The sequence below is a fragment of the Erinaceus europaeus genome, chromosome 7 (assembly GCF_950295315.1).
Source record: "Erinaceus europaeus chromosome 7, mEriEur2.1, whole genome shotgun sequence".
Classification (NCBI taxonomy): domain Eukaryota; kingdom Metazoa; phylum Chordata; class Mammalia; order Eulipotyphla; family Erinaceidae; genus Erinaceus; species Erinaceus europaeus.
In genome coordinates this window covers 127,226,553-127,253,565 of record NC_080168.1, presented here as the reverse complement: position 1 = coordinate 127,253,565, position 27,013 = coordinate 127,226,553, and the positions used below count along the sequence as shown (strand labels likewise).

Sequence of the window (27,013 nt, the reverse complement as noted above, 5' to 3'; positions counted from 1 at the left end):
TTTAAAAAAAGAAATGGGGGACTGGGCAGTAGTAGTGCACCAGGTTAAGTAAGTGCACATAACATGAAGCGCAAGAACACGTGCAGGGATCCCGGTTCGAGCCCCCGGCTCCCCACCTGCAGGGGAGTCGCTTCACGGCAGTGAAGCAGGTCTGCAGGTGTCTTTCTCCCTCTATCTGTCTTCCTCTCCTCTTTCAATTTCTCTTTTCTATCTTATAGAGAAGGAAAAATGGAAACCGGCCTGCTGTAGCACTGGATTTATAGTGCTGGCACTGAGCTCCAGTGATAACCCTGGAGGCAAAAATAAAGTTAAAAAAAAATAACAAAAAATTGCATTGACAGCTTATCAAGTCAAAAGATTATGAGAAATCAATGGGTCCTTCTGCTAAAGCTCTCCCTGCCCTCGTTTACGTAAGAGTTTGTCCCGGATTCTTGAGAAGAGTCACCCCCACATCCCACCTGTTAGTTTTCCAAATATGCACGACCTCAGGGTCCGTGATTTTTTTGCTTTCCGCCTGGGCATCCAAAAAGTCGAAAAAGTATTTGATAGCAAACGGGGCTCTGCTGTTGGGTAAACTCCAGATGCTTCTGAAAAGCTTCTCAAGCACGGAATGAATTGCCACCTGAGAAACAGAAAGCAGACTCAGGATTCAAATGGGCTATCAGCTCAGATAACGTGACGTGCGAGACAGTGCGTGCAGCTGCCCAGTGAGGCTGGCGCTCACAGCAGGAGACGCAGTTCCCGAGAACCCGTGCCCAGGTTTAGCTCTGGCTCCTGACCTTGCTGATAACAGGATTGTTTAGTCCACAGGGAGCATCCCAGAAATGGCTATCAATTGAAATGTCAGCTGTGGGGCTGTATATAAAAATCATGGCAAGTTGCTCTTACTGGTTATTTCTGCCAAGGAGAAACCTCAAGCGATGGTGGCCTGTCCCCAGAATTTTCCTTGTTCTGTGTATTTCTAACACACAGTTGTGTGTGTTTTCCAAACACCAAATAGAACTCTGAAGGGCAGATCCGACGATCAAGAGACTGGCTGCGTCTGTCAGACTGGGGCCAGGTGTACAGAATATGCCACTTGTTACTTGAGGGGGGTGACTAGAGAGTCCACAGACTGCCAAATCAGTCAGATCTGCTCCCCATTTCATATCCTGTCGGCTTTCTTTTGTATGTGAACAGAATTCTTCACTTAAAATGTGAAATGAGTGCGCAAGGACTTGGGTTCGAGCCCCCGATCCTTCAGTGGTGAGACAGTGCTGGTGTTGCCTCGCTTTTCCCAGAATACAATTTTTAAAAGGGGAAAACCAGTAAGGTCAACAACAGCTCACCGCCATGAACCCCTCCCCCTTGGCTTTGTTTGCAAACGGGAGAATGCCGCTGGCCCTCTCTACAATCCCGGGAGACAGTGCAGTGGTGTAGGCAAGGGAGCTGACTGCATCTGCTATCGTAGCACTAGTATCTCTGCAGTCTTATAATAAAAGATATAAAACGGTTAGGTGCCTACAGTTTAAACAAGGGATTCGTGACGTGTTCACACCTGAGTGGAAATCAAGTCAAGCACATCACACATCTGCAGGTAGCCGCACAAGCGCTCGCAACAGTCCGTGTACCTTAGTCGACAGCAGCTTCGTCAGATACATCTCCTTCACCTTGAACTTGTGCTTCCCACGATGTCTCTTTCCCTGCACGTCCTGGAATGCTTCTGAGTCTGGCAAGATCTAAAGGGAAGACGGCAGAGGTGTAACCCAGCTGGACCCCTCAGTACAGACGTGCAGATGGGGACCTCAAGCACAGGAATGCCAGGACTCACCAGGTGGCAGTGGTCGTCGGAGTACTCCACTTCTGAGCACCGGAGGGGGGGAGAAAACAGCCCGATGAGAGACGACCACACGGTGATTGACCTCAACAGGTGCCGTTTGTGCTCTTCATATTTCATGGATATTTCTCTCTCTCTCTCTCTCTCTCTCTCTCCCTCTCGTATTAGTGACTTAGTGGCTTACTACATCGCAGCTATAGTTTCACAGTACACCTCTCTCTCTCGTATTGGTGATTTAGTGGCTTACTACATCACAGCTATAGTTTCACAGTACACCTCTCTCTCTCTCGTATTGGTGATTTAGTGCCTTACTACATCACAGCTATAGTTTCACAGTACTCCTCTCTCTCTCTCTCTCTCTCGTATTGGTGATTTAGTGGCCTACTACATCGCAGCTATAGTTTCACTGTACACCTCTCTCTCTCTCTCTCTCGTATTGGTGATTTAGTGGCTTACTACATCGCAGCTATAGTTTCACTGTACACCTCTCTCTCTCTCTCTTTCGTATTGGTGATTTAGTGGCTTACTACATCACAGCTATAGTTTCACTGTACACCTCTCTCTCTCTCTCTTTCGTATTGGTGATTTAGTGGCTTACTACATCACAGCTATAGTTTCACAGTACACCTCTCTCTCTCTCTCTCTCGTATTGGTGATTTAGTGGCTTACTACATCGCAGCTATAGTTTCACTGTACACCTCTCTCTCTCTCTCTTTCGTATTGGTGATTTAGTGGCTTACTACATCACAGCTATAGTTTCACTGTACACCTCTCTCTCTCTCTCTTTCGTATTGGTGATTTAGTGGCTTACTACATCGCAGCTATAGTTTCACTGTACACCTCTCTCTCTCTCTCTTTCGTATTGGTGATTTAGTGGCTTACTACATCACAGCTATAGTTTCACAGTACACCTCTCTCTCGTATTGGTGACTTAGTGGCTTACTACATCGCAGCTATAGTTTCACAGTACACCTCTCTCTCTCTCTCGTATTGGTGATTTAGTGGCTTACTACATCGCAGCTATAGTTTCACAGTACACCTCTCTCTCTCTCTCGTATTGGTGATTTAGTGGCTTACTACATCACAGCTATAGTTTCACAGTACACCTCTCTTTCTCTCGTATTGGTGACTTAGTGGCTTACTACATCGCAGCTATAGTTTCACAGTACACCCCCCCCCTCTCTCTCTCATATTGGTGACTTAGTGGCTTACTACATCGCAGCTATAGTTTCACAGTACACCTCTCTCTCTCTCTCTCTCATATTGGTGACTTAGTGGCTTACTATATCGCAGCTATAGTTTCACAGTACACCTACCGCCACAGTTCTGTGCAAGCTCTTAGAAGGCTAAAGGAGCAAGGGACTGCAGTGGGAAGGGATTCCTGGTTACTGAATAAAACAAGCAAAGGCTGAGGGATCACTTGCACTCTGAATCTGCAGCGCCTGCCCTGTGCCCCGGGTATCCAGGAATCAGGCACACCTGGTTACATCCCAGCAAGGAGAGAGGTCATTCTGCCCTGTGCCCCGGGTACCCGGGAATCAGACAGATAGACAGACCTGGTTACATCCCAGCAAGGAGAGAGGTCATTCTGCTAGATAGCTACTCAGTTGCAGTTGTGGAGGAAAGTTTGGGCTGATGACGTCTCGGATCAGGGTTTGCTTAGTTTAGAAGGCTTCTCCAAAGCATTAGAGCTGAGCCTGCATGACTGAGTGATGGTGTGAGGCAAACAGAGGAGGGAGGATGGCTCAAGGGCAGTGAGGAGGTGTTGAGAGCCAGCGGTCAGCCAGCCAGCCACGGGAGCAGTGTGGCCGTGAAGGGAATGACAGGCCAAGAGCAGGGTGGAGTCGAGGCACGTGGTTTCTTGTCGGGAAGGAGACTGGAACACAGGCAGGCTGTGCAGTGGAGACTCGGGACTGAGCAGGCAGCTGAGGCTGCCCTCCGCGGGAGGGTCGGTGTGCAGGGTTCTCACTGGCTTTCTTTGAGGTGCAGGAATCATTCATTCACCTGCTAATGGAGGCGTGTGGGGCAGCGTGAGGACCAGGGGTCACAGGGAGTCCTGCTAAATGAATACCCTGACCCTGCAGTGACCCTGTGAGCTGCTGTGGGCCTTTCAGGTTGGGCTTGCTGGCAGGGATGCTGATGGGGGGGGGGGTTTGTAACAGAAGGTTGGAGGGGAAGGGGAATTGGAAGGTTATCAGAGGAGCCATCCAAATGATGACTTAGCTGAACTGGGAAAGAAGAAAGCAGAGAAGCTGACTGGTTGGGAGTCCCATGAAGATACCCAGACACAGCTGACTGTTTGATTTTCACCTAACAAATTCTCAAAGCCCCCATCTTGGAAAGCTTGGCCACTTTTAGTACAAGGACACCAATCTGCCCACCACAAGCACCGTCTGCAAAATGGCTCTTCTCACTGTAGCCTGAGGTCCACCCAAGCGTGTCCTGTAACCCACTAAATCACCCCACCCGTCTAGCTGGAGCCCCTGTTAGCAGTGCCCAGGTGCTGGGACTGAGCAGGCTGCTGGGAGCAGAGACCCCAGCTTGAGGTGAGGCTCAGAAGCTGCCTGGGGACCGGCCTGGCTGGGATGCATTTCTTAGGAGACAAATCTGAAATGGGGCCTAGGGTTCCTTCAAGGCACTTCCAGAGTCGAGAAACTGGTTTGCTGTCTTTCTCACAAAAGCTCCCTTTTTCGTCTCTCCACATTCTGGGATACTCTGGTTCTCTACGTGGCTTCTCTTGCTTGCCCAGTGCTTGCCGGACCATGATCACTGAACCTCTGTCTGTCTGCTGGGCCCCCAACTCCTGAGGAGCTGGGAAAGCAGCCTGCAGGCCAGGCCTGTTCCCTGACAGCTGGGCTACTGAGCCGCAGCACCGTGGCCCAGCCTCTGGTCACAGTCCCCGGCTGCCGCCTTGCCTTGCAGGGCTCCAGTTCTTAGCGTTAGAGACGCAAGCCAAGTGGCTTTCTGCTTTCAGCGAATCACACAGGGGCACCTGTGACCTCAGGGGGCAAAAGCTGGATGAGAACTAGAGGGTGACAGCATCACACTGGTTACCTGAAGTGAAGTTTGCTATCTTCTTAAAGACTTTTATAGTTGATCCATTTGATATCTGAAAAGAAAGATAAAAATACGTGAGTTTTCAAAATCTAATGCATTGCTCGACTTCACCCAGGAATCAGACTGAATGGGATCGACATTCTCTCACTATTTTTAACTCCAGGGTTGTCACTAGGGCTTCACAAATCCACTGCACCTGCAGCCAGTTTTTCCATTTTATTGAATGGAATGGAGAGAAATTGAGAGAGGAGGGGAAAATATGGAGGGGGGAGAAAAACACAGACACCTGTAGACCTGCTTCATACTCGTGAGGAGTCCCCCCCCACAGGTGGGGAGTTGGGGGCTCGAACCCCGATCCTTGCTGGGTGCTTGTGCTTCATACTGGGTAAACTTTACCCGGCGCACCACCGCCTGCCCCCTACTCCCCCCCCCCCCCATGCTCTAAGTCACTACATCAAATATTTATCAAGAATTTCTCTGTCCAAAGCTCTTTGCTGGACGCTGACAGAGCCAGTCTGCTCTCAAGGAGCTCACGGTCCACTGAAGGGAAACGAGGCATCAGTCCCACACCATGATGAGGCTAGAGTGGGGCTGGCCCTGCAGGAGGAGGCCCTGCAGGAGGAGGCCCTGCAGGAGGAGGGGCTCCTGGAAGCTCCAGGAAGCAGCTATGTCTTACTGCCAAGATACAACCAGCCTCAGAGGGAGCAGTGCTTGGGCCAGCTTCATTTGCCTGGAAACGGATGACAGAGGACCTAGTGGGGGTTGTATTGTTCTGTGGAAAACTGAGAAATGTTATGCATGTACAAATGTATTCACTGTCAACTGTAAAACATTAATCCCCAAATAAAGAAATTAAAATGAAAAAAAAGTCCTGTAGCGTGGGGGAGACAGCATAATGGTTGTGCAAAGGACTTTCATGCCTGATGCTCTAAAGTCCCAGGTTCAATCCCCCACACCACCATAAACTAGAGATGACTAGTGCTCTGGGGATTTAAAAAAAAAAATCACACACAGAGACAGACGTTAAGAACTTGCTGTACTTGGGGATATATCCTAGGGAACCCAACACACCCATCCAAAAAGATCTGTGTACACATATGTTCTTAGCAGCACAATTTGTAACAGACAAAACCTGGAAGCAACCCAGGTGTCCAACAACAGATGAGTGGCTGAGCAAGTTGTGGTCTATATACACAATGGAATACTACTCAGCTATAAAAAATGGCGACTTCACCGTTTTCAGCCGATCTTGGATGGAGCTTGAAAAAGTCATGTTAAGTGAAATAAGTCAGAAACAGAAGGATGAATATGGAATGATCTCACTCTCAGGCAGAAGTTGAAAAATAAGATCAGAAGAGAAAACATAAGTAGAACCTGAACTGGATTTGGCGTATTGCACCAAAGTAAAAGACTCTGGGGTGGGTGGGTGGGAGAATACAGGTCCAAAAAGGATGACAGAGGACCTAGTGAGTTGTATTGTTATATGGGAAACTGGGAAATATGCATGTACAAACTATTGTCTTTACTGTCAAATGTAAAACATTAATTCCCCAATAAAGAAGTTTTAAAAAAGAACTTGTTGTAATAGGTTTTACGAAAGCATACAGCCAGCCAGAGTCTACCCCGTGGAGACAGTTTCACGTGCACATAGGCTGGCAATGCACCTGCGCTCCCCCAGTTTGGCAGCAGCCCCAATTCATCAGCATTAGGAGGAGTAATGAACGGCTTGGGCACGTTCGCACCACAGTTGTTCCCAGTGAGGACCTACCATGCTGTGTGGGTGAGCTCTCCAGGGCAACACAGAGCCGGGGCAGAGCTGTCGCGGCTGGAGAAGGGAGGGAGGGCACAGTCGGGGGTTAAGGTGCCCAGGGTGCTCTGCTTCTTGATTCAGATGTGAGGTACAGGGCACCTTTTGTGATAATTTACCCAGCAGTGTATCTATAACATCTTGTGTTTTTATAAAGTAAAAAGCAGCTTCTAAAAGTGTAGAAATTGTTTGCACTTTCAAATGAAGATGTCACACTTACAGCGAGGTACTTAGTGATCACTGGTGATGTTCACCTATGTGAACACCTCACTGCGGCTACCAGCACTGTGTGTCGGTACTCTGCTACACACACACACACACACACACACACACACACACACACACACACACCTGTTATGGGCTGACCACAGCTGCTGCCCAGGAAAGCATCGTTGCTACATGAGTGGGCCTCAAAAAATACCAGCCACAGAAGACAACTTAATACACAGAAAAAGCAAATTTAGATGATAAAAACTAGGTTGCCAGTTGCCTAAAATGGATGGGGGGGCTCAAGAGGGACTCTAGTCCAGGCTTGCTATAGGGGTGATGGGAATATTCAAGAATTAGGCTGTGGCCGTGATAGCACAGCTGCGCAAATATACTAAGAAGCACTCCATTTCATACTCGGTTCTTTCGTGGCAGTACCAGGAAGGGGCCAGGCCCTTTTGCTTGTGTGATGACATTACTGAGGGGCCTCTCCAGTTCAATCTGTTGACTCACTTTAGAGGAAAAGGGAGAGAGAGAGGCAGATACCGAGCACCACTACACTATCTGTGGTGCTCCCGGGCTCAGGCCCCAAGCCCACAGATGGTCAGGCACACGCCCTACAGGGGAAGCTACGCCCAGACTTTGAACTTGGCACTTGAAAAGTGTGTCCTGGGAGTTGGGCAGTAGCCCAGTGGGTTAAAGGCACATGGCTCAAAGCACAAGGACCTGTGTAAGGATCCTGGATCGAGCCCCCGGCTCCCTACTTGTAGGGGAGTCACTTCACAGGCGGTGAAGCAGGTCTACAGGTGTCTGTCTTTCTCTCCCCCTCTCTGTCTTCCCCTCCTCTCTCCATTTCTCTGTCCTATCCAACAATGACATCAATAACAACAATAACTACAAAAATAAAAAGGGCAACAAAAGGGAATAAATAAATATTTTTAAAAAAGAATAAAAAAAATGTGTTGGGGGAGTCGGGCTGTAGCGCAGCGGGTTAAGCGCAGGTGGCGTAAAGCACAAGGACCGGCATAAGGATCCCGGTTCGAGCCCTCGGCTCCCCACCTGCAGGGGAGTCGCTTCACAGGCGGTGAAGCAGGTCTGCAGGTGTCTATCTTTCTCTCCTCCTCTCTGTCTTCCCCTCCTCTCTCCATTTCTCTCTGTCCTATCCAATAATGACAACAATAATAATAACTACAACAATAAAACAACAAGGGCAACAAAAGGGAATAAATAAATAAACAAATATTTAAAAAATTATATAAAAAAAATGTGTCGGGAGTCAGGCGGTAGCGCAGGTAGCACTAAGTGCAAGGACTGGTGTAAAGACCCCGCTTCGAGCCCCCGGCTCCCCACCTGCAGGGGAGTCGCTTCACAGGTGGTGAAGCAGGTCTGCAGGTGTCTGTTTTTCTCTCCCCCTCTCTGTCTTCCCCTCCTCTCTCCATTTCTCTCTGTCCTATCCAGTGATGATGACATCAAGTGCAACAAAAATTTAAAAACCAATGAGGGCAACAAATGAGAAAATAAATAAATATTAAAAAATAAGAATATTAATGTGTGTCCTGAGTGTGATAGCCCACTTGGCTAGTGTGCTGCTGTGCTGTGTGTGAGCAGGTTTGAACCCAGACCCAGCGCCTTAAAGCTTGGGAGCTGCGGTCTCTCTCAGTCTGCTCTGCGCTCACCCGCCTGGGAGCTGTGGTCTCTCTCAGTCTGCTCTGCGCTCACCCGCCCAGGTGCGGCCCTGAGGGGGCTGGCAGGCGGCTCCCCAGCAGAGCTCACAGTTTGTCCTGAGAGGCCTAGGTTCCAGCTCCAGGACTCCACACAGGAGTGCCTGTGCGAAGGGAGGCTTTGTGAAGAGGAGTCGTGTGGCGATATGTCCTCTGGTTCTCTCTCTCCTCTGTCTCACCCTTTAACTAGAAGAGAGGAAAGAGTAATAATCCTGGGGGCAGAAGGGGAAAAAGTGGCCTTTATGGTATCTAACTTATGTTCCAATACAACTCTCTCAAAATTGCCATATGTTTTGAATGTGTAGGGAAACTGTGAGGATATGGTTGAGTGTGGTGGAACCTCCCATTGAAAGCTGGGTGCCTGAGGAACACGGTCTTCCTGGCAGCCTCTCTCTACCAGAGATTGGACAAGGGAGAGAACGGCCTTGAGGCTCAGCTTCACCTGTCAGACTCTCTGCCTCACAGGGACTCTGCATTCCCAATACAACAGCTTACTTCCTTGTCTTTAAACCAAATGGTCTGCTTATTCAGAAGCTACCAGAAGTTATCATACCTGACGCATCTCCTCTTGCCCTCAGGACACCTCTGTCTGCTAGCCATGGATAACCTTACTTCCTCAATCCCAAAACGGCTCTCCTGCTCACACAGATGCTCTCAGACGCCCCTTTTCTCACTTCTTTGTTCTTGCCTTTCTGAATAAGACGACAACCAAACCTCCCCCTCCTGACACGCAAGAACCCTACACCCATGCACAGCAAAGCCCAGCTTCCTCATTCCTTAGATCACTCACCTGAGAGTTTTCCCAACCCCTTACCTCTCTCTGCCCCTTTTCTGCTCTAACCATATATGGTATAAACAAGCTACCTCCTTCTGCAACCCCTTAAAATCCTGGCCTCTCTGATCAATAAATGGATCACTGCTATCAGCTTGGCCTCCGGGTCATCATTTACGGGACACAGAGTGAGTCCCGTAAAGACTCAGCCCCTGCTGCCTCGGGTGACATTCTCCTAGACCCCCGCATCTGGTGCACAACAGGGTGGGCACGCATGTACACATTTGACAGAGGAAGTAAGTTCTTTTTGCGCCCTCCCCCCCCCCCGCCCATGGCACCGCTCACTCCCACACTAGTGGGATGCCTATGTGCAGCCTCTGTTGGCAGTGGAGTCCAGTTCTCACCCGAGGCCTGCTGGAAGTCTGGCCTCCAGGGGCAGAGGGCCTCCCAGTGCGGCCGTCCCTAACCAGGGCGGACGCAGTCCTGGGGCCACGGGCACTGGACACTAAGATGCAGAAGGCAGGGAGAGGAATGGGCCCGACCCACAGCAATATGAGACAGGGGCCTGTGGCACACACAGGTCAGAGGTACAAACCCTTACCTTCTTCCCTGGGCCAAGGGAGAGTTGTGTGTGTGAACAGACATGATCATCTAAGTGATTTGCCTTTTCCATTCTAAAAGCTGTTCTGAATTTTAATACTGATTTGGGCCTGGCCTCCTCTTGTTCTCAAGGAAAGAAAGTAGAAGCCTGGAGTTTCTCTTCTGGCCTGCTGACGGCTGGGTACTGGAATGTGCAAGCCTGCTTAGCCAGCACCAGACATGAAGCCTCGTCTCCCTCAGGTTCCCACACATGGGGGCAGGGGGAGCTCTGCAGACTCCTGAGCACAGCTGTTCAGCCAGCTGTGTCCAGCCTCGCTGAGTTCAGGCCAAAGGCCTCTCACTGCCGGTGTTCACATGTTGTGGGGAGGCGGGTCTGGGCAGGGGCTGACAGAGGCCACTGGGCCTCTGCAGATGTTCTCAGGCGAGGATTCTGGACCCTTACTGAGCTCTTCTGGCTCTGCTGTTAGTACCAGCATCCTCACTGTTTTCCGGTGATTTTTCAATTCTCCATATTTAATGCAATTAAAGGCTCTGTTGAGGCAGCCCCTAGCAAAACTCAGGTACAGAGTTTATGAGAATGTTTGGACATAGCGAGAAAATCCCTCCCCATCAAGAGTTGGCTGTGCTCTGTTTCTAAGCCAATAAATATCTTTTTATAAAAGGGAGCCGGTGATTCATTCTGGGTAATTGTCAAAGAATGAATCCCAAATGGGTCCTGTTGAGTGTTGAGCCAATACTCCGCCACTGTCAGACGCTTTGTTTGTGCCAAAAGTGAGCGCCCTTACTCTATAATCACAAGCACCGCGGATGGGCCTTCTGATAGGGAACGTTGCCAGAAGTTGAAATGTCTTCTCAAGAGCTGGCAAGGACTCAGTGCTGGCACTGTGCTCAGGCATCAAGGCTGCACACACACAGCCTGAACCAAGGGCACATTACGCTGAAATGTCTCCTGAGAGCAGGAGTGTTTTATTAGTGGATGAGGTGTGTGTGTGTGTGTGTGTGTGTGTGTGTGTGTGTGTGTGTGTGTATTTCTGACATTCACAGCTGCTGTAGGGCTGGAACATTTCCTCCACATGTGACACTTTAATGCTATGGTGAAGACAGAAAACTGGTTTATTTACAGCTGTCGGTGGAAGGAAAAGGTTTGTGTTTGCTGTTTTGCACAGGTCAGAAATGCCCTTCTGAAGAAAGTACCACAGGTTCCCAAATGTTAACAATACGTTGGCAGAGCCTCCCCCTGCCCTCTCTCCCTTTCTCATAAGTGCTATCGTCCCTAATAGGCCTTCTCTCAATGCGCCGAAAAACAGTGAGAGCGGGATGCTGCGTCCTGTCGGGAGCTCCAGGGGCTTTCGTCAGAGGGACTTACTAAACGCCACACTCCTGTGAGGCTGGAGCGTCCTTTCTGCTCTGGCGTTAGGAATGGAAACCAAGTTAAATCAAGGCAGTGTTTGTGCCACCAGACGGATCTGTGTCCAGAATGCTGCTCCTGCCCACAGCAGAACTGGTCACACGGCCATTTCTAACTAAACTCCCTAGCCTCACAGGGAGGGCTCCATCCGGGTGACCTGTGCGGGAAAGTGACGAACACAAGTGGGCCCACGCTGGGAATTCAGTCACTTCTGAAATACAAGCTTGTGAGGCCTGGTAGACCGCACAGGTAGGTAGGTCATCTTGGTACAGGGACCTGGGTTTGAGCCCACCTTTGGAGCATCACACACAGCACTAAGAAGCAGCTGCACAGATGGTGAAGCAGTGCTGTGGGCCTCTTGTCTCTGTCTTTACTTCCCTCCCTTGTTTCTATCTGGAAACTAACAGGAAAAGAAGTGTCTGCTAAGTGTTACGGAACCTAGGCACGAGCTCTTAAAAACAGTTCTTCAGTTCTATGTTAGGGAGTCGGGCGGGTAGCGCAGCGGGTTGAGAGCACGTGGCGCAAGGCGCAGGGACCGGCGTAAGGATCCCGGTTTGAGCCCCTGGCTCCCCACTTGCAGGGGAGTCGCTTCACAGGCGGTGAAGCAGGTCTGCAGGTGTCTGTCTTTCTCTCCCCCTCTCTGTCTTCCCCTCCTCTCTCCATTTCTCTCTGTCCTATCCAACAACAATGACATCAATGACAACAACAATAATAACCACAACAATGATGGACAAGGGCAACAAAAGGGAAAATATGCCTGAAAGAGGCCTTCCTTCTGTTTTTACTTCTAAAATGTTTTTGTGAGAGGAAGAGACCAGGGCACCTTTCTGTCACAGGCTGGGCTGGGGAATCAAACCCAGGGCTTCACATGCCAAGGTGTGTGCTCTACCGGCCTGGGGCCTGCCTTCTGATGGAGGCGCCGGACACTGACTTCAAGGAGTGCTCAGAGGCAGGCAGACATCTGAGTGGCTCACGGCCGTGAGACCCATCACTCGGGCTGCTGAGAGTCACGTTCTGAGTGTGACCCCAGAGAAGGTGACTTGGGCCTTTGCAGAGGCAGCAATGTGGCTGCCGGCCCGTCCTGAGCAAGGGTGTCCCCTCCACCCCCCCCCACAGCTCATCCGCGCCCCGAGTGGAGTGATGGTGACACCCGCCTCACTGGGCAGCGAGAAGGACTGAGGTGCTTTGTGCGCTTTGCTTCCAGACCAGCGGCCGGCACACAGGAAGCTCCCCACGTGTCTGTTAAGCGGCTGCCGCTGGCATTCATGCTGGGAGGACCCTTCAGAGACAGCCTGGCCCTGTGCTGCGGAGTCACGTGTCACGCCTCACGCCTGCCCAGGAGGGCCCTTGGGGATGTTCCTGCGATGTCACGTGCCACCTGGGTGGCCACTGCAGCACTGGCGCACACACCCGCTGCAAGAAACGGTCAAGGTGCAGCCGCTGTCTTCTCGCAGCTCAGAACAGGAAGTGTGATCTCCAGAGACCACTTCCTGCCGGATAGGACACCTGTCCTGGGCTCGTCCCCACCCCAGGCAGCGGTGGTGCCCACACACAGCTAAAGGCCACTTGAGGGTGGGTGGGGGAGACACCACCCACAACTACAACAGGTCTCAGATCCAGAGCACAGCAGAGGATCTCGGACCGGGAGGGGGAGGCCCCTGGCTTCACGTGCTTGCAGAGACATGGGCTTCACCTATCTGTACAGCCCAGACAGCCCCAGACGGCAGACGCCCACCTCCTCCCGCTTGGGTGGCAAGGAGGGAGCCGGGGGTGCTGCCCCGCCAGCCTGTCCTGAGGCCGGCTATGGCTCTGCCTGGACCTCTCGTGGGCAGCCCTGCCAGCATCGGGGGGCTCTGGAGGCTGCATCTGGTCCTTTTGAGTCTGCTTTTTTACCCCCTCAGGTACCCTCGAGAAACCTTCTCGTGTGACCTGACCCCTGACCATAAGTCCCCACACAGAGTGAGGCCACACAGAGTGGGGAGGTTGGCGGGTTGGCTGGGAGTGGTGGGAGGGTCTGGCCGTCATTAATGATTAACGTGAAACCTAACTAATTTGGACTAATTGGAGGGAGGTGAGTCTGAATCACTTAGAACTCCGAGTTAGATCCTATTTTTAAAGGAAATATAATTTTTGCTTTCAAGCACTAGCAGTGACTCAAATGAGGGCACTTGAGTAAGTGAATAAGAGTGATAATTAGCATCTTGTCTCTTTGGAGGGAGTGCTGGAGGGGAACGCTTTTCTTGCAAAAGGGCAAAAGCAAGCTCCTGCCCAGCCCTGACTCTGCCGGGGTGCCTCTCCACAGGCTCAGATGGTGGGGTGGGGTGGGGCGTCCTTCTTCCTTCCTCCCAGCAGCCTTTGCAAACCAAGGCACGTGCAGCAGTCCTGGCCCAGAGACCACAGGCCTGGTGACCTCTCCGGGCTCCTTCAGGCTCTCTGCTTTTATTTGCCTCACGGCTCAGCTTTTTAAGTAGAAGGAGAATCCTCTAAGCCCTTGTGTCCTAGCGTTGTCATTTATTACCGCCGTGTGACAAAACACTGGGCTATGAGGCCGATAAATCATTTGGACGGGAAGTGACTACAGGCCGGATTAATTTCATTATCATTCTTAAGCAGATAGGTGTCTAGCATGGCTCTGGAGAAGCCGGGGAAGACAGATGTGCTCTCCCTCCTGCCACCCGCCCCACCAGGCACAGCTGCAGCATTTGCCCTGCCTGTCCCCAGGGCCACGCCCCTCCCTTTGGGGCCACACAGGGACCAAGGACGCTAAGCAGGGTCAGGGCATTGGCCGTGAGAACCAGAGCAGGAGCACTTTCAAAAGCTCCTCGGAGTCTGTGCAAACTCCAGGTACTGCTCAGAACAGCGGCTTGCGGGGAGATGAGTGCGGGGGAGAGTGAGCAAGGCGAGGGTGTCGTGGGTGGGAGCCCTCCAGCTAAGGCTGCAGTGCAGCAGCCCCCTCTCACCCCGTTCTAAGCCACTCTGCGGCCCCTGCAGCCAGAGAGCCTGAGGGTCAGCTGTCTCTGTGCCTGGCGCCGACCGGCGAGTGTCCTCCGAGGGGCGAGCCGCGCCCACTGACCTTCCTGAGTGCCCGCTGCTGGGTCTCTCAACAGTCACAAGAGACGTGACCTGGGACCCTGACCCCCCCACCGATGGACACCCCAGGACGTGGCATCCACGTCTCCTCCGGCCACCGTGTCCTTGGCTCCCACCACTCCTCACCCGAAACTCCTTACTTTCTGCATCTCTGGGCTGGGCCGGGAAGGACCCAAGGGCCTCGGACTTGCGAGCAGCCATCCCGGCAGAAATGCCGCTCTGGATAAAACTGCAGGAGGGATGTGAAAGTTGACCAGGGGCCCCTAGAGAGGAAGCAGGACAGGGAAGCCATGGCCGTGGCCGTGGCCATGGCCAACTTCCAGTGATGGAGTAAGGACTGTCCAGGAAAGATGCCAGAGTGGGTGGAAATCCCATTTTTGTTTGAGAATTCGCACAATCTAACTTTTTTTTTTCCACTTTTGGATAGAAGTGAAGGGGAGAATAGCATAATGGTTAGGCAAAGAGACTCTTTTGCCTGGGGCTCCAGAGTCCCAGGTCCAATCTCCCAAATCACTATAAGCTGAGCAGTGCTCTGGTAAAAACAAACAAACAAACAAGCCTAGAAATGAGAAGTGGAGGGTGGAGAGGAACAGAGAAGGACAGATGTCGGCAGCACTGATGCACCGCTGTGAAGCCTCCTTCAGCAGGTGGGCACCAGAGCCTTGAACCTGTGTTCCTGCATATGGCAACACACGTGCTCTGCCAGGGGAGGACACAGCGGGGGCTCTGGCTCTTACCTCATAGTGGCCGATGGTGTTCAGCTTAGTTACCCCATCTTCCAGAATCACCGAAGAGCCGTCAATATCCAGAAGTTCTTTTTGACGGGTGCCTACCTGGAGCTCTGAAAAAAGAATTTCGTTCTTTTAAAATTGCAACAAGAAACTCCCAAGTGATACAGTCAGATTCCACCCAGAGGAGGCGAACATGTGCGAAGGCTCAGCTGTGTCTCCGTTTGCTTTGTGTGTAGGGACCCCATGAAGACCGTGTTCCCCCCGAAGCTTTGATTCTTAGATGCAGCCTGGGAGTGGAGCCAAGTGAAGCCTAGTCGTGGGTCTCTGAGGGAGCAAATGCTTCAGGGAATTTCAGAAGCAGATGCGTGTGCTCACACACGTGTGCCTGCAGTCACCAGCGGGCGTTTCCTGTGAGTCCCAGTGTGGGTGATCTGGTGGCTCCTGTCTCAGCACCACAGGCCTCAGACCCTCTGTGCAGGATGCCACCCTGTGCGCTGGGCCCACGTGGCCCCTGAATGTGTAAGTTCTGTGGGTGACGGGCTGATGCCCCTGCCTGCCCGGGCTTTGTAGCCTCAGGAGCCCGCTGCTCTCAGGGGATGTGTACCTGTTCGTTTTTGACAGACACACGATGGGAGATAAAATAGAAGAGACACCACCACAGGGCTCTGCTGTGCGTGGTCTGCAACTTGGAACAGGAGCTCAAACTCAAGTCTCCCCCTCCCCACCCCCACCCCCACCCCCAGGAAAGCACCTGCCCGACCGGTGAGCCATCTTTTGGCCTCTACACATTTTCTTTTCTTTTTTTTTTTTTTTTGCCTCCAGGGTTATCACTGGGGCTCGGTGCTGACACTACAAATGCATTGCTCCTGGAGGCCACTTTTCCATTTTACTGGATAGGACAGAGAGAAATTGAGGGGGGGGAGACAGAGAGGGAGAAAGATAGACACCTGCAGACCTGTCTCACTGCTTGTGAAGCGACTCCCCTGCAGGTGGGCAGCCGGGACTCAAACCAGGATCCTTGTGTGGGCCCTTACACTTAGTACTATGTGCGCTTAACCGGGTGTGCCACCGCCCGGTCTCCGGAGTATCCTTCCCCCCAAGAGACACCACAGCATGACTCCACCACCCTCGGAGCTCGCCCAGCATCCTTCATGGTGCTCCGTGTGCAGCCGGAGTGTGAGCCCTGGGGCTCAGATGCACAGCAAGCCGGGTGCTCGGCCAGGTGCCCCCTTCCCAGCCTCTAAGCTGCCTTACTTCCTGCCTCCTGGCCATCAGCTTAGTGTCCACGTCTGAAGCCTGGGAGGTCACGAGTGGAAACCGGGGGTCTCTCTCTGCGACTCAGACTGCCTGGGAACACTGACCACACAGGCTGCACAGCGCCCTCAGCTAAAGCCAGGCCGCACTGGCCCTGAGGTGGGCGGCTCTGGCCAGTCACGCCAGCCCCGCTCCCCCCTGGGTGCAGGCCCGCTGACCCCTAGTTCTTTGCCCCCCGCCTGTGAGCATCTGAGTCGAACAGCCCAGGCGTGAGAGGTCGGTCTGGGCTGCAGCCTCCACGACTCTTCCCGGCCATGTCTGGGCTTCCCCAGGCCAGGCATGGGGACCTCAGGGAAGACAGCACACAGAGGCCTGGCGTGGCTGCTGAGTGGACCCCCATATGCTACCAGGTTCAGGGGGACGTGTTCGACTCCTGGCCATAACACCCAATGGACACACGCCCAGGGAAGGCCTTGATATCATGACCGAGAGTGATGGGACAGAGCCAGTTTCCCTGCAGCCAGTTTCCCTGTGGCCGATGGCTGCCTGTGCCTAACCCCTTCAGTCAGAGCTGGGAACCAGAGCAGGAAGTGGGAACCTTGTGGCTTCCTGGCTGGCTGGGCCTGCCCCTTAGGCTCAAACGAACAAGTGAAAATGGTTTCCAAGTGCCCAGCAGCCCCACCAACAGAAGGAAGCAGGTGTAAGCAGCCCAGGGAGCCGTGGCGTTTCTGCCTGGTTCCAGTCAGTGCCCAGGCCCCACCCTGGGCTGCTCCAAGACCTCCGCTGGGCAGGATGACTAACTGCCGGCCACAGGGAGGGAGAGGGACCTTGTCAGGCTGCCCATCACTGTGACACTGGGTACTCTCCGTGCCTGTCCCACCACCATCTCCTGGAAGGGCTGTGAAGCAGAGCCTGCTAACCTGTGTGCTCTTTGCCTGCCGGACAGATGCTGCTCTGCATGGGGGAGGAGGGGCGGGCTCCGTGCATGGCCCTCTGCGGGGAGGAAGACGACCTTTGGAGCTTGGGCCGCTGACACCCTAGCTGGAGCCGCCCACTGACTACAACTCATTGCGGCAAGAAACACACGCAGGGGCTGGGCTGGCACCTCCTGCACCTCCTGCCCCTCCTGCTGCGAGGTGGGTCTGCCAGGTCTGGGTGGGTGCGTGATTCTCATTTACAAACATAATATTTAGACAACAGCCACTGGCTGTGTGTGGAGGGAGGGCAGGGCGGGAGAGCAGTGCCTTCTCCTGGGGCCCCGGGCTGGGTGGGCCATCTGGAGAAGCTGGGGCTTTGGAGGTGGTGGTCGGGAGGGTGGCTGGGTGTGCAGCTATGACGTGAGGGCTGGGGGGTGTATGGGGGGCTCTTACCGAGACCGATTTCATTCAGCTGCAGTCCGTAGGGAGAGCCGTTCTTGCTCAGGAAGGCCTGGAAGATCTTCTCTTTGGCTTGGCCGATGGTATCGCAGTCCAGAACGTTGACCGAGATACTCCGACAGACGTCTGCACTCTCGTTTTCTGGGATCTTCTCAAAGACAACGTTTAGTGCCTGCAAGAACACACACAGGGCGACCTTTCTGTTATTAGGTGGCCGCGCTTAGAAAGGCTGGCGTCAGAGATAGCCATCAGGGAGTCCTGCTGATACTTCTGGCAAACACCATATGCTCTGTAGGCCACTTTGATCTCTCCCACAATCCAGCCTTTTCAGGGATGATGGAAAGGAAAACAAAAAATTCAGAACTCTCATTATAGAGTAAGCATTGAATAAATCTATCTGAGCACAAAATACACAGACATGTAAATATTCTAAGACAAAACACTGATTTCTAATTTCATCCTCCAAATTAAAAAAAAAAGTTCTTTCATTGGAAAGGCTTCACAGTACTTGAAGGCAGGCTGATCATTACTTTTTCTTTATTTATACTTATATTTATTCATTTATTTACTTATTTATTTTGCATCCAGAATTATCACTGGGGCTTGGTGCCTGCACTGTGAATCTACTGCTCCTGGAGGCCGTTTTTCTCTGTTATTGCACATGTTGTTTTGTATTGTTGTTGTAGTTATTATTGTAGCTATTGATGTCGTTGTTGTTGGATAGGACAGAGAGAAATGGAGAGAGATGGGGAAGACAGAGGGGGAGAGAAAGACAGACACCTGCAAACCTGCTTCACCGCCTGTGAAGCGACTCCCCTGCAGGTGGGGAGCCGGGGGCTCGAACCGGGATTCTTATACCGGTCCTTGCGCTTCGCCCCATGTGCACTTAACCCGCTGCGCTACCAGCCGGAACCCTGGTCCCAGGTGGCAGGAATGACGAGGAGGACTCTATGACCAAGTGTAGAGGTGGCCTTCTTGCCTGCAGCACCTTACAGGGACCCCCCTCTCTGCTCTGCTCTCAGCACCCTGCAGCCGGCCTCCAGAGCACTCCTCGGACAGCCCCCACCCACCGTGTCATCATTCTTGCATGAATTACTATCCACTCCAGCGTTTCTATGTAACTTATAAAAAATACTTATTTATTCCCTTTTGTTGTCCTTGTCGTTTTATTATTGTAGTTATCGTTGTTGTTATAGATGTCGTCATTGTTGGATAGGACAGAGAGAAATGGAGAGAGGAGGGGAAGACAGAGAGGGGGAGAGAAAGACAGACACCTGCAGACCTGCTTCACCGCCTGTGAAGCGACTTCCCTGCAGGTGGGGAGCCAGGGGCTCGAACCGGGATCCTTACGCCGGTCCTTGTGCTTTGCGCCACCTGCGCTTAACCCGCTGCGCTACCGCCCGACTCCCCTTGTATGTAACATTTTGTCAGGTAACATTCTCCTAGTACAGCCCCAGCCTGGGACTCGGGCCTTAGTGAATGTGTGGTGGGAAATGTTTCAAAACCAAATGAAAAGCAATTCCACTTGACTTTGTCTACTGTTACAAACAGACCGACAGAGCCAGGCTTTCCCTACTGTAGGCCTTTGGGGAGCCGCTCCGGAAGCCGCTACAGAAAAGGATGAAGAGTATTTTGCAGTTGGTATAGGTTTTGGCTTGTTGGAAAAGTCATGACTCATTTATGCATAGAAAGACATAAAACAATGCATCATGACTTTCCCAACAGGCATCAGATCCTTAGGACTCTAAGGTGGGGTGGGAGGGGCCAGGAGCAGCCTGACTGCAGTGGGGGTGGGGGGGGGTGCATAATGACTGGCTCCTGGGAAGGGTAAAGCAAAAAATAACAGGAAAAGGCAAATAATTGGAGGATGGGACTCTTCGTGTTAACTTTCCAATGGACTTCGCAGCGGAAGAGGGGATACCTTGGCTGGTGAAAGCAGTGCTTGCATGACTGAAGTGTCACTTTATCCCCAGTGCCATACGTGCTGGAGTGGCTTCTCTCTCCTAGAGGTATAAGCACACACACACACACACACACACACACACACACACACACACAACTTTTACTGCAGCTCTGGCATATGGTGGCACCAAGGATTGAACCCGGGGTCTCAGGTTCTTCAGGTGAAATGAAAGTCTATTGCACAAACCACTGTGCTATTTCCCCTGGCTCTTGGAATAAATCTCTTTTTTCTTTTGGCCTCCAGGGTTATTGCTGGGGCTCGGTGCCTGCACCATGAATCCACTGCTCCTGGAGGCCATTTTTCCCCCCTTTTATTGCCCTTGTTGTTGTAGCCTTGTTGTGGTTATTGTTGTTGTTGATGTCGTTCGTTGTTGGATATAGGACTGAGAGAAATAGAGAGAGGAGGGGAAGACAGAGAGGGGAGAGAAAGACAGACACCTGCAGACCTGTTTCACCGCCTATGAAGCGACCCCCCTGCAGGTGGGGAGCCGGGGGCTTGAACTGGGATCCCTATGCCAGTCTTTGTGCTTTGCGCCATGTGCGCTTAACCTGCTGTGCTACCGCCCGTCCCCCTTCCATCTCTAATTCTGTCTGTCTCTCACCTTTTTTCAAAAAGAAAGAAAAAAATGGGGGCTGGGAAGGCGGCTCAGTGGTACCTTGCCTGGGGCCAGCGTTGTCCCCCACAATATCTTGGAGGGCGTGGTTTTCAGGGACACTCTTTCTCTTTCCCAGCTCTACGTCTTGGCCCTGCAGCTGTTAGCAATGACTGAAGGATACACCTGGCTCACTGCCCCATACCAAGTGGAGGGTATAAGTGCAGTTTCTGGATTAGTCACTGCTCCCCTGGCCCACCCACTGCAGGCCACACTCACCGGGAAGGGAAGCAGGTCTCTCAGCCCACAAAACCAGAGACCCTGGGCAGGGAGCCGGCCTGCAGGAGGCACCTCTGGGGACAACGGTGGAGCAGCCCCTGCACGAGGAGCCCAGGGGTGAGGACTTGGCAAAGGCTCCCTCGCCTCCATTTCCGCTAAGCCAGTGCCTGCTGCAGGGTGACTCGTCCCCACTGCAGGTAGACTGGGGGCTTGAACTGCTGTCCCGGCAGAATGTGTGCCCTTAACCAGGGGCACCACCACCTGGCCCCCCATCATGTTAAAAATATTTTTATTTACTTAATTGTTTATTATTGGATAGAGACACAGAGAAATTGAGAGAGGAGGGGGAGATAGGGAAAGAGACAGAGAGACACCTGCAGCCCTGCTTCACCACTCATGAAGCTTTCTCCCTGCAGGTGGGGGGCAGGGGGCTTGAACCTTGGTCCTTGAGCACTGCAATGTGAGTGCTTAACCAGGTGCATCACCACCTGTTCCCCCCCTTTTAAAAAATATTTTGCCCCCAGCGTTATTGATGGGGCTCAGTGCCTCACTGATGAATCCACCTCCCCTGAAGGCCATTTTTTCCCTTTTATTTATTTAAATTCTTTTTATTTGATAGGATAGAGAGAAACTGAGAGGGTAAGGGGAGATAGAAAAAGAAAGCCAGGGGCTGGAAGGTGGCACACATGGTTAAGTGCACACAGTACAAAGCGCAAGGACCCAGGTAAGGATCCAGGTTTGAGCCCCCGGCTCCCCACCTGCAGGGGAGTCGCTTCACAAGCAGTAAAGCAGGTCTGCAGGTGTCTGTCTTTCTCTCTCCTTCTCCATCTCCCTGTACCTTCTCCATTTCTCTCTGTCCAATCCAATAAAATGGAGGAAGAAAAAATGGCCACCAGAGAGTTGGGTGGTAGTGCAGCAGGTTAAGTGCACGTGGCACAAAGCGCAAGGACCGGCGTAAGGATCCCGGTTCGAGCCCCCGGCTCCCCACCTGCAGGGGAGTCGCTTCACAGGCGGTGAAGCAGGTCTGCAGGTGTCTGTCTTTCTCTCCCCCTCTCTGTCTTCCCCTCCTCTCTCCATTTCTCTCTGTCCTGTCCAACAACGACGAGAACAATAATAACTACAACAATGAAACAACAAGGGCAACAAAAGAGAATAAATGTTTTTAAAAAATATGGCCTCCAGGAGCAGTGGATTCATAGTGCAGGCACTGAGCCCCAGTGATAACTCTGGAGGTAGAAAAAAAAAAGAAAAAGAAAAGAAAAGAAAAAGAGAGAGACACTTGTAGACCTGCTTCAAGTGGGGACTGCAAGTGGGGACCCAGGACTTGAACCCACGGCCTTGCATCTGGTAGGCAATGTGTACTCTCAACCGGTTGCATCACCACCCAGCTCCTTCAAAGCAACGTCTTGGTGAAGGAGGCCGGTCGCCACCACCCCGTCTCAGAGTGAGGAGAGTGTGTGCTGACAGGCGGCTTGCTCTAGGGACTCAGCTACTCAGGGGCAGAGCCAGCACTTGGCACCCAGGGCCACTCAGCTCCGGGCTGGTCCCCTGGCTCCTGGTCTCGCCTGGACCCTGCAGCACTCGGATGCCCCAGAACCCAGCCTGAGAACAGGCTGCCATGTCCTGAGAGAGAGACTGCAGCAAAAGATGTCAGCTGGGCAGGTGGCTCAGTGGTATCATGCCAGGGGCAAGCTCTGGGTTTGCTTGTTTATTTGTTTGTTTTTCCTCCGATATGGAAAAGGGAGGGAGGGAGGGTCCACATGGGGTGAAATGCCAGGCCTACCCCTAAGGGCTGAGCTGACAGGCCTGCTCCTAAGGGCTGAGCCGACAGGACAGGCCTGCTCCCCACCAATTTCGCTCCAGCTACTGGGTGGTTAAGGCGTTTTCACAGGCTCCCAAGATAATGATGAACTGAAAGCACCTTTTAATCAGGGCTCCCAGCTCTCCAGCTTGTTTAAGGGTTTATAGGGATTTGTGAAATAGTGTTCTGTGCCTACTTAAAGGCTACTATTGTCTTAAACCAAAACACCCCTTTACAGGCAATAAAAGTAAAACATAACCACAAAGGGGAAAGGAAAAAACAAACAAACCCTCACTGGATGTAAAATAATGTAAATATGTTACAGCCTCCACCATTAGATGGGTGGGGGGAAAAAATAAAGGTAAATGGCATTGTCAGGAGTCCACAGGGAATTCTGAGAGTAAATTCAGACACAAATTGATTTGTGTTCTTTTTTTTTTTTTACACTGCTAATGCCTGGTGCTCAGACAGCAGTTTCCCAAAGCTTCAAAGTCCCAGGGGGCTCTGAGCCAGCAGGCAGGGAAAGCCCACCGAGGAAGTGGCCATGCTGTGTGCCTGTCATTCAGAGGCCAGAAAGGCAGCTGGTGCCTCTGCTCCCTCCCTTGTTTTTTCCCTTCCCCCACCAGGGTTACTTTGGGGCTCTGTACTGCTACTATGAATCCACCACTCCTGGTGGCCATTCTTCCATTATTTTTCTTTCTAATTTGATAGGATAGACAGAAATCCAGAGGGGAAGGGGGAGGCAGAGAGGGAGACAGAAAGAGACACCTGCAGTATTCGCTTCACAGCTTGTCAAGCTTCCCCTTGCAGATGGGGCGTGGGGGGGAGGCTTGAACCAGGGTCCTTGTGTGTGGTAGTATTTGCACTCTACTGGGTGTCGGAGCACCACTGCCTGGCCCCGCTGTCCTGTCTGCATGTGTCCTGCCGCTGGAACACGAAAGGGTCATGAAGCAACCAGATGACAAGAGAGAAGGACCGTGGGGCACCGAAGTCAGACCAGGGGCTTTGACTGGCAGTGGGCAGCCCACCCGGGAGCTGTGCCGGCCACAGGAGGCTCTCAACATGCAAGTTCCTGCAGTGTGGATGCAACCTAGTGGGTTCAGGAACCCACTTGTTCCCACAAGGGCTCCCAGCAAGGCAAGGCACAGAGCAAAGAAAGGAGCAGGCTGCAGAGACTGGCCCTCTGCACAGGGTCACCAAGCAGCCCCTCTGGCTTCCCACTGCCACTGCTCTTCACATCTGTTCCGTCAGCTCTTTTCTGCCATGTGTCGAAAATACCCAGGGACAACAGTTGAAAATAATTTTAATAGTCGAGGAAGCACACAAGCATTTAAGAATTGCTTTGAGAGCTGGGAGATTGCTCAGCCTGGGAGGCCGCAAAGACCATAGGTTCAGTCCCTGACACTACCCATGCCAGAGTAGAGCAGTGTGTCGGTCCTCTCTCTTTCTCTCTCTTCTCTTATTTGCTAGGGATAGAGAGAAATTGAGAGGGCGAGGGGAGGTAGGGAGAGAGACACTTGTAGACCTGCTTCACCGCTTGTGAAACATCCCCCTTGCAGGTGGGGAGCAGGGGCTTGAACCTGGGTCCTTGTGCGTGGTGACACATGCACTCAACCAGGTGCGCCACTGCCTGGCCCCTGGCTCTTGATAGCCATACAGTTGACGAGAGAGCCGGCTCAGACAAGACAGCGTGTCATCAGGAACACGCCTACTCTGTCCGGCAGGACAGCTGGGCATCTCCCAGATGCCACTTTCTGACCGGATGACAAGTGTGCAAAGCCAGGCTTTATGACCACCTGTCACTGATGAGGAAGGAGGCTGAGGGAGGGTGAGCACTGGCCCAAGGCCACAGGGCCAGTGAGTGATGTGAGGGGCCCCAAGCACAGCCCAGAGGGTCAGACCCCAGTGATGCTGCGCCCTGCTGCCCGGCTCCAGCTGCTCCAACTGACCATAGACCCTTCTCAGTACACCACAGGTGCGAGGGGTCCAGGAGGAGGAAACCGAGAAGCTACGGGGAGCCGGGCAGGGGCATTCCCCCCAGACTTATGGAGGCCATGCTGAGCTGCTGGATTGCAGCCTTCCGGTCACACCCCATCACACCTACGGAGCAGCTTCCAAAGAATTTATTGCAAAGCTGCAAACTCTGCCCTTAGAAGTCTAGAGAGCCAGTGACTGCTCTCATTAAGTGAGGCCGATAAAATGTCTTTCTAATTTCACTTCAGAGCCAAATGAAGGTCAAGGGTGAAGTCTGGGACCAGAGAATGAGTGAGCAGGATGTCAGAGAACATTCCGGAAGCTGGGTCTGTGCAGCAGGACAAGAGGTGTGAGTGTCAGGAAAGTTCCTGACCTGAGGCGCCCTCCTGCCAGAGCTGCTGGTGCTAGCGGTACCTAGTCAGACTCCTCTCAGGCTGCTTGCCCACCTCCCTACCCCCTTCTTATCCTCTGCCAAGGAAGACTGAGTGCCAGCACTGCCTGCATCAAGGCATCTTGCCCTCCCGTCCCAACAAGAGGTATGAGGAAGGTTTTTTCCAGCTTGAAACATTAATATTAACAGAAAGAACTTCCAAAATTTAAGTCTGTCTGTACTTGCTAGAATTCGCTGCCAGAGTCAAGACACTAAGCCAGGTGAGATGCTGACTGTCCAAAATGATCGACATGGGTATTTCAGGCTTAATGCCAGCATCTCACAGTCATCTGTCTGTTTCTGCAAAGAGTGCTGAGGTCTGCAGGTTAGGTTAGGGTTAGGGTTAGGGTTAGGGTTAGGGTTAGGGTTAGGGTTAGGGTACATAGCTCGGCATTTCTGTTGCTGTGTTCTCCAGAAGGGGAGAGGCCAAAACTTTGAGACTGTTAGCAAAGTCTGTTTCGTTTCTCCTTTCTTATCCTCCTCCTTTCTTCCTTCATTTCTCTCTTTCTTAAAGATTTTATTTATTCATGAAGAAGATAGGCACACAGAGAGAGAGTGAGGAAGAGAGAGAGGGACAGAGAGAGAGAAGGAAGGGGTTGTGGAGGGAGAGAGAGGTAGAGAGGGAGAGAAGGAGAGAGGGAGGAAGGGAGAGAGAGAGAGGGATAGGGGAGAGGGAGAGAGGGATAGGGGTGAGAGAGAGGGAGAAGGAGAGAGATAAACTGAGGGAGAGAGGAAGAGAGAGGGAGAGGGGGAGAGTGAGGGATAGGGAGAGAGAGAGGGACGGAGGGCGAGAGGGGGAGAGGGAGAGATGGGGAGAGGGAGAGAGGGAGAAATAGAGGGAGAGAGGGAGAAATAAAGGGAGAGAGGGAGGGAGAGGGAGAGAGAGAGAGAGAGAGAGAGAGAGAGAGAGGACACACAGAGGAGAACCAGCCATCACTCTGGTACATGTGCTGCCAGGGATTTAGCTTGGGACCTCATGCTTGAGAGTCCGATGCTTTATCCACTGGGCTACCCCCTGGACCACTAGTTCTTTTCTTTACTACATCAAGTTCTGACGCAATTTCAGTAAAGCCAGATAGTACATTTTAAAGACTTTAGAGTCTAGGGGCTGGGAGGTGGTGTACCTTGTTGAGCACATGTCACCATGCACAAAGGCCCAGGTTCAAGGCCTGTCCTGCCATGTCCTAATATGAAGGATGAAGCTTTGCAAGCAGTGGAGCAGTGCCGTGGGGCTCTCTCTCTGTCTTTTTCTTTGTTTATTTTTAAACTTTAGAGCTTTACTGAGTAATGGTTCACTCACCACTCCTGTCACCACAGGCCTGTGCCCCTCTCCCCCATAGATAACCTCTGTAGCTCTGCCAGTCTTAGCTATACTACAGTTGACTTTTTTTCACATTCGTATGTTCAATTCTCTGTGTGCCACATGCGTGAAGCCACTCTGTAGTTGTCCTTCACCTCCTGACTTGCTTCACTGAGCACCATCTCCTCCAGTTCCATCCACTCTGTCCCAGAGGACACAATACCATCCTTTTTATTGCTGAGTAGTGTTTCATTGACTTTATAACTTATTTATCTGTCAAGGGGGCATTTTGGTTGTTTCCAGGTTTTTGCTATTGTGAATAGAGCTGCTATGAACATGGGGGTGCAGACACCTCTTCGAGTCAGTGTTATTACATCTTGGGGGCAATGCCTAGGAGTGGAAGTGCTGGGTCATAAGGTGTCTCCGTCTGTATTTGTTTAAGGACTCTCCATACTGTTCTCCAGAGTGGTTGTACCAGTTTGCATTCCCACCCGCAGTAAAGTCTTTCCACATCCTCTCCAACAGTTATCTTCTCTCTCTTTTGATTGATGGAGCCCATTCTCACAGGTGTGAGGTGGTCTCTCAATGTGGTTTAAATTAGCATTTCTCTGGTGAAGAGTGAATTGGAGCATTTCGACATATGTCTTCTTTAGAGAACGGTCTATTCCTATCTTCTGCCCATTTTTTAAAATTAGGTTGCTCTTTCTTTTTGTTGAGCTGTATAAGTTCTTTTTAAAAATTTTAAAATTTATTTTCCCTTTTGTTGCCCTTGTTTTTTATTGTTGTTGTAGTTATTATTGCTGTTGTTATTGATGTCGTTGTTGTATAGGACAGA

General features: G+C 51.9%; 1 protein-coding gene and 1 long non-coding RNA gene across 2 annotated transcripts in view; one reads left to right on the top strand and one right to left on the bottom strand.

The window, feature by feature from the left end:
- Positions 1–27,013, bottom strand: part of PLXNC1 (plexin C1) — a 201,728-nt gene that overhangs the window by 7,924 nt on the left and 166,791 nt on the right. The window contains exons 21-26 of the mRNA XM_060195546.1: positions 17,834–18,011; positions 15,216–15,319; positions 4,871–4,925; positions 1,811–1,842; positions 1,611–1,718; positions 459–622 (exon numbers count right to left, since the gene is read on the bottom strand). Coding sequence (XP_060051529.1) covers positions 459–622; positions 1,611–1,718; positions 1,811–1,842; positions 4,871–4,925; positions 15,216–15,319; positions 17,834–18,011 — 641 coding nt within the window. The remainder of the gene's footprint in view (positions 1–458; positions 623–1,610; positions 1,719–1,810; positions 1,843–4,870; positions 4,926–15,215; positions 15,320–17,833; positions 18,012–27,013) is intronic.
- On the top strand, positions 11,319–12,116 carry LOC132539531 (uncharacterized). The gene is made up of 2 exons (XR_009550879.1): positions 11,319–11,724; positions 11,805–12,116. It is a non-coding gene; the product is annotated as an uncharacterized LOC132539531 (long non-coding RNA).